The 7042-nt window shown below is 45.5% G+C and overlaps 1 protein-coding gene across 3 annotated transcripts; it reads left to right on the forward strand.

The window, feature by feature from the left end:
* The first annotated feature begins 1429 nt into the window (after positions 1-1429).
* On the forward strand, positions 1430-4351 carry LOC133784254 (uncharacterized). Of its 3 annotated transcripts, none has more exons than XM_062223687.1 (5): positions 1430-1540; positions 1999-2751; positions 2852-3013; positions 3137-3504; positions 3586-4351. In XM_062223687.1, exons 2-5 carry the CDS (start codon positions 2013-2015, stop codon positions 4048-4050), a joined length of 1734 nt encoding a protein of 577 aa, XP_062079671.1. In that variant the 5' UTR covers positions 1430-1540; positions 1999-2012; the 3' UTR covers positions 4051-4351. The 3 variants fall into 3 exon arrangements, with proteins under 3 accessions (XP_062079671.1, XP_062079669.1, XP_062079668.1); XM_062223685.1 differs by lacking the exon at positions 1430-1540 and adding an exon at positions 1572-1625; XM_062223684.1 differs by lacking the exon at positions 1430-1540 and having other exon boundaries at positions 1632-2751.
* The last annotated feature ends 2691 nt before the right edge of the window (positions 4352-7042 follow it).

Here is a 7042-nt window from a genome sequence, read left to right on the forward strand (position 1 = left end):
TTAGTTTACTGAAATATCATTTACATGGAACTAAGTGTTTTAAGGATAAAATACAATGAGGGGTAAAGTGGTATTTTATTCCCATCTCATTGTAGACCGTCTATAGAGGATTTAGAGACAATTATGGTTGTAACAATGGATAATTAACATCGTATCTATATTTGTTATAGAGCGTTCTATGAATTCAAGAGTGCAATTGTAGAGGTGATTTCCTACAATTGATTAGATGGGCACCAGCAACCTGTCAATAACAAAAAGAAGAGAGACGAGAGTTCAATTGGGAGCACCGGTGGGGTGTCAGCCAAAGGGACTCCGACGCTCAAGTCAGTCGGGTTGTAACGAGAGCTAATAGAAAGTAATAAAATTAAGATATAAATAGTCGAAATGATGATGGATGAAGGAGTCGTAAAATGGTCAGAGTGACGGTGGCGATGACGGAGGAGTCAAGCGACTAGGTCAGGTCCAATCAGACTGACTAATTAGTCTTGCTTGACTGGATTGCTCAGAAATAGAGTAGCCTTCGTTTCAATTAGAGAGTAAAGAAAGTTCAGTGATTATTTGATGCCTTTTCTCAACCTCTGATGGTCTTATTTATTGTCCTCCTCCTCGTTCCGTCCTCCTCCGTCTTTCTCCTTCGCTTGACTCGCTCCAAGTGGTTTTATTCCGAGATTCTTGGCGAACGTGATGGGAGCCTTGACTGTTTCAAGGTCCCTGGCTGACTGAGTGTATCCGAATTCGGGTCCGGGTATGGTTTTGGGTAATTGGATGGTACTTTGTATATGCGAGCCTATTTTACATGGGCTTTGGGCCTTCTTGGCTAGTTAGATAGCTTATTGGGCTGACTGACTGCTTGTTGGACTATTATTTTTCAAGTATACGAATTTTGTCCACTACCGAGTGATGCGCACCTACGCATCCGGCCGAGTAATGAGCACATATGCATCCGGCTGTCCGAGTGGATTGCGGATGCGCGCGGACCTGGTTGGCCGACCGGCTGCTTGGGCCGACTGGATGCTTGGGCCGAACGGCCTTCTGGCCTAGTGGTCCACGGGGTGGCCCTGAGGCATGGCCGAGTGGGTCACATGTTGGCCGACTGAATGGGCTGCACGAGCCGAGTGTTCCTCCGGGAAGGCCGAGTGTTTCGTTGGCATGGCTGATTGCTCCCCCGAGTGCTTTACCGGGGTGGCCGAGTGCTTTGTCGGCATGGCCGAGTGCTCCTCCGGGTGGGCCGAGTGCTTCGCCTGGGTGGCCGAGTGACTCGTGTGTTTGGGCCGAGTGGTCTGCCGAGGAGGTAGTGTGTCCGGGGGAGATGGCCGAGTGGGCCTAGTGCGCTCAATGTGAATTTTCATTTGTCTCTGAGACTTTAAGTGTCCTTAGGAAGTTAAATCCTTTTTGGTAGGGCCACCTGATGGTTGACACTTGGCACTAATCGGGTGGATTTGTGTGCCTATATAAGGGTGGTTTGTTTTTACTATTGCATTCATTTGAGGAAGGCTTGGAGAGGAGGTGCAAGGTGTGGAGTAAAAGAGCTTCTCAAGAGGTAAGTTTTCTCTCATTTGTTTTCCTTTCAATGTCCTTATGCATGTTCTTTGTGTTCTTCGTGTTCTTCATGTTCTTCGTGCTAGGTTAGTTTATTCAACTGTTATTTTTGTTTGATCCTGTAGATTTTCTGTTTGCGTTTGATCTGATTGCAATGGTGGCATATGAATTTCTGTTGTTTAGGCGTATGTCTAATTCATGTGTTTCTGTTCCTTGAGCTGAGTGGTATGTCTGACTGATTAGTAGAGACTTATAGGCTGACTGCTGTTTAACTGAATACTTTGTAATCTAATTTGATATAGTAGTCTGTTTTGCCTCGTTTAATCATATGTTTTTTATGTTTGGTCCGTCTGACTGATTGATTGATGAGTCGTCCAGCGCTTCTTGATTGTGTATCGAGCTAAATATTCTTCATGTCTTTTTTGTGTTCCTTAAGGCTTAGCTGTTGTTTTGCTCTAGGTGATCAGCTCATTATGTCTACAAGTAGGTGTGATAGTCACGCTGATTCAGTCTGTCGACTGTCTTGTTCGTTTAGTGAAGAAGATTTTAGTTCTCTCTTTCAAAGTTCTGCTGAGATGGTTGATTGCAACCGAATTACAGTAGTAGAATTGGGGGGTCGTCCTTTAGGTGATGTTACTGGAAGGGGAATAGATTCTAACGAACCTATTGATGGTGGTATGCCGGGTTCTGGTAGTATGCTTAGTTCTAATCCTAGGTCTTCCATAAGTTTAGGTGAGTTGACCTATCTTCGTCGTCATTATGAGATCCCTGATACCATCAGTCTGCATGCTCCTGCTAAGGCGGAGCGGCCTGACTGGCACTTACCTGGTTGGGTGTGTCTGTATGAACTTCCCTTCAAAGAAGGGCTTCGGTTTCCCATCCCCCGATTAGTCGTTGAGTTGTGTGAGTACCACGAGATTTCGCCCGGACAACTAATGCCAAATTCATGGCGGATTTTGATGTCTCTCGAAGTCCTTTGTGAAAGGCACAAGATAACACTTGGGGTGGCTGACTTGTTGAGAGCTTACTACTTGAAGGCACACCTTAATGACAAAGGTAGGTACCAGTTAACAACTAGGGGGAAGGACCCTCCTTTAATTATTAGTTTGAAGAGTGGAGATAAGAGGTGGAAGGACCGTTACTTCTTCGTCCCTTTCGTCTCGTTGGGGTTACCTGCTGATAGTAGGATACCTTGTTCATGGTCTCCTGCATGTGAGTCTTTTATGCTTGCCTACTAATCCGTTTCCTTGCATATACATGTTGTTGTTGTTTTTATTTTATTTTGTGTGCTGATACTTCTATCATTTTGCAGGTAGGCTTCGAGTTGAGTACCTTTGGGATTCGAGGGAGTCTTCTGGTCGACTTAAGAGTATTCTTGCTATTCCTGAGGCGGAGCGTGAGTGGAGTGATTTGCTGTCTGAATCGAGTCTTCGTCAGAGTTCTTTGTGGCGCTCTGTTGAAAAACTCCCTGAAGGTATTCCTCTTCTACAGAGTCCTGATAATCCTCGTGTTGTGTTTATCAAGAGAAGTTTAGAAGTCTTGGGATATACTCCCAATTTTTTGACTGAATTGACGACAAGTGAGCGGTCGTTTGCAGACGTAGCTATGTCCCGACCCTTTACACTTCCTCTAACCGGTTCCAATGCCTTGGAACGTTTGCGTCAAGCAAAGAAATCGTCCGTTGGGAGCTCAGAAGCTGATAGAGAGGTTGTTGTGCCTCCGGCTGATCCCCCTGTTTTGACGCGGAGTCAGACGAAAAAAAAGAAGAAGGCTGTGCGGGATGATTCTTCCGACCCATTTAGCGACACCGTTGCCCTTTCGTTCCCTTCCAATGCTGCGGCCTATAGTGAGATTGGGCCTCACTTAGGAGAGATTGATAAGTTGTTGTGGCCCGAAGATGATCACAGAATGGAGCAGGTTGGTACGGATGGGTCAATTGATACCACTGTTTCTCATTTGTTCCAGGTACGAATATTTCATTTAGTTTTGTTTGTGCCGACTAGCTGATTTCTCTTGTTGTCTTACATTTTCTTTTTTATGTGTCAGGGTTTGCAAGGGGTCATTTGGCTGAAGAAGAAAATCAAGTCCTTAATGGCAACTCTAAAGGAAGTAAGGAGTCAGAGAAATGATCTTCGGGGTGAAGTTAGTCGGCTGAAAGATTCCAAGAAGGAGTCTGATCAACTCATAGCTGATTTGAAGGCTCAACTAGAATCCAAGGAAGCTGATGTCGAGAAGCTGAGAGTGACTCTTGGTCAAGTTGATGATTTGAAAGCCGAGGTTGCTTCGTTGGAGAATCGGATGTTGGTCATTGGGATGGAGGCTGAGATCCAATGCCGTGGCGTAATGGCTAGTGAGTTTCGGGATGGTAAGGCTGATAGCTGGGATGTTCCCAAATACATTGCTGATCTTGAGGAATTGGAGAAGATGAGGGCTGAAGAGATAACCCGGGCCGAAGAGTTAGCCACTTCTTTTGGCATCATGACTACTAATGATCTGGTTGTGGATGACTGATTCCTCTTCTACTTGTGTTCATTGTCGTGGGATAACAGAGTTTGTCGGGCCTTTTCTAGTTGTAGTATGAACTTTTTCTTATGTAGTATTGTATCCTGATCTAACTGACCTAGTTTTGTTGTATTATGGCTTGTTGTAGCTTTTGTTAGTGTTGTTTAAGTTATTGTTCTGGTAGCTTTTGTAGTCCTTGTATCGGATGCTGATTGGCTGAATGACTTATGGAGTATTAGTGTCTTATTCCCCCAATCTAAGTATAAAGTGACTTAGTCAATTTATATTTAGATTTGTTATTGAACTATTCGTAGTATATATATAAAGAAAAAATGGTTGTGATAGGGGGCTGCGCTCCGTGGAGCTGCCTACATACCCTTTGCAGGGATCAAGCCCAAATGTAGTTCTGACACTTCCTGCATTATAAGTGTCAGTATGTTGCTCGAATGAAGATCTTGTGAGAATACTGATGAAAGAAAATGAAAGTAGACTGGGTTAAGTTAAGAGTGATACAGTCTCAAGTGGATAGCATTCCAGCTGTTGTTGATATCGCGTCCCTCCTTTGTTTGTAGCTTGTATGCTCCATGTCCGACTACCTTTGTGATGAGGTAGGGACCTTCCCATGTCGGGGCGAGCTTACCTGCTCCAGCTTCCTTAGTGTTCTGGAAGACTCTTCGTAGAACCCAATCTCCTACTTTGAATGTCCGAGTGCGGATGTTCTTGTTGTAATGTCTGGCTATGCTCTGTTGATAGGCTGAGACTCTTAAGAGTGCTTTGTCCCTTCTTTCGTCGATGGTGTCGAGTTCATGGCACATGTTTTCCCAATTTTCTTCGTCTGTAGTTAGCTCATATCTGGCTGTCGGAACTTCGCTCTCAGTTGGGATGACTGCCTCCATCCCGTAAGCTAATGAGAATGGTGTCTCCCCTGTCGCAGTCCTGGTTGTGGTTCGATAGGACCACAGGACTCCTGGCAACTCGTCAGCCCATCTTCCCTTAGCTTTTTCGAGGCGCTTCTTGATGTTGTTCATGATGGTCTTGTTGGATGACTCTGCCTGTCCATTTGCTTGGGGATACCTTGGTGTCGAGAAGCTGAGCTTGATGTTCCAGAACTTGCAGAAGTCTTGGAAGTCAAAACTGATGAATTGAGAACCATTGTCTGTCACAATTTCTTTTGGTACTCCGTACCTACAGATCACATTCTTCCAAATGAAACCCTTTACTTCTTTGTCTCGGACTTGGTGGAATGAGTCTCTGCTTCGATCCACTTGCTGAAGTAGTCGGTCACTGCAAGCATGTACATTTTCTGTCCTGGTGCGGTTGGAAGCTTGCCTACTATATCCATCCCCCATTTCATGAATGGCCAAGGGGACGTGATTGAGATGAGACGCTCCGGAGGTTGGTGGGATATCTGAGCGAACCGTTGGCATTTGTCGCATCGTCTGGCATAGTCAGAGGCATCAGCTCGCATGGTTGGCCAGTAGTAGCCTTGTGTTAGGGCACGGTGCGCCAAGCTTCGTCCTCCAGAGTGGTTGCCGCACTCTCCTTCATGCAACTCAGCCAGTACGTATTTGGCCTCTGCAGGGTTAATGCATTTCAAATATGGACCAGAAAATGAACGTTTATATAGTTTACCTTGTATAATAGTGAAGCGGGCTGACTGAGCCTTGACCCGACGTGCTTCGTTCTTATCTTCGGGAAGTATGTCATGTTCTAAGTACTCGACTATTGAAGTCATCCATGTTCGGTTGTTGGAGATGTCATTAACTTGCTCTTCTTCATCTTTCCAGACAGCTGGCCATTGGAGATATACTACAGGTATTGTCTTGGGGTCGGTTGTCTGGATGGAGGATCCAAGGTTTGCTAATGCATCTGCATGGCTGTTCTCCCCTCTTGGTACTTGGTTGATAGTGAACTCGTCGAAGACTGACTGCAACTCTTTAGTCTTGTTGAGGTAGGCAGTCATCTTGTTATCCCGGGCCTGGTAGCTACCTTGCATTTGGTTGACTACCAATTGAGAATCACTGAAGACCACGATCTTTTTTATTCCCATGTCTTTGGCTAGTCCGAGTCCTGCTATCATTGCTTCGTATTCAGCTTCATTGTTGGTAGCTTTGAACCCGCATCGGACTGCTTGTTCGATTATGTCACCTTGGGGTGAAGTCAGGACGAGTCCGAGTCCACTTCCTCTGGTGTTACTTGAGTCGTCTACTTGCAACTTCCAGATTCCGACTGATTGTCCCTCGGTCAGACAACAAAGTTCTTTTTCTGCCTGCACATGCATGTTAGGTGTAAAATCTGCAATGAAATCAGCTAATACCTGAGATTTGAGGGAAGTTCGTGGCTTGTATGTTACTTCGTACTCGCTGAGCTCTACCGCCCACTTGGTAAGTCTGCCTGACAATTCTGGTTTATGGAGGATTGTTTTGAGTGGGAAGGTGGTCAAGACCGTTATTGGATGGCACTGGAAGTATGGGCGTAGCTTCCTTGCTGCGTGGATGAGTGCTAGTGCAAGCTTCTCCAGCTGGCTATATCGGGTTTCTGCATTAAGCAAAGCTTTGCTTACATAGTAGACTGGAGACTGCTTGCCTTCCTCTTCCCGGACTAGGACTGCGCTAACTGCCGTCTCGGATACTGCTAGATAGATGAATAATGTCTCATTGTCTTTTGGCTTTGAGAGGAGAGGCGGGCTGGTCAGGTACTGTTTTAGCTGGCCCAGTGCCTCTTCGCATTCAGCTGTCCACTCGAAGGTTTTTGATTTCCTTAGCGTGTTGAAGAAGTGGTGACATCGTTCTGAAGACTTTGAGATGAATCGGCTGAGTGCTGCAATGCGTCCAGTTAGTTTCTGTACGTCTTTTATGCACGTTGGGGAAAGAATCCTTTGGATTGACTCTATCTGTGCTGGGTTTGCCTCGATTCCCCTTTGGGTTACAAGGTACCCAAGGAACTTTCCTGCAGTCACACCAAAAGAACATTTAGTTGGATTCAGTTTCATATTATATTT

This window comes from Humulus lupulus, chromosome 6, assembly GCF_963169125.1.
Source record: "Humulus lupulus chromosome 6, drHumLupu1.1, whole genome shotgun sequence".
Lineage (NCBI taxonomy): Eukaryota > Viridiplantae > Streptophyta > Magnoliopsida > Rosales > Cannabaceae > Humulus > Humulus lupulus.

Coding starts and splice junctions, on each gene's coding strand:
- LOC133784254 (XM_062223684.1), top strand. CDS start 1,953: ATGTCTTTTTTGTGTTCCTTAAGGCTTAGCTGTTGTTTTGCTCTAGGT. Junction 3,014..3,136: donor TGTTGAAAAACTCCCTGAAG/GTATTCCTCTTC, acceptor GGTCGTTTGCAG/ACGTAGCTATGTCCCGACCC. Junction 3,505..3,585: donor CTGTTTCTCATTTGTTCCAG/GTACGAATATTT, acceptor TTTATGTGTCAG/GGTTTGCAAGGGGTCATTTG.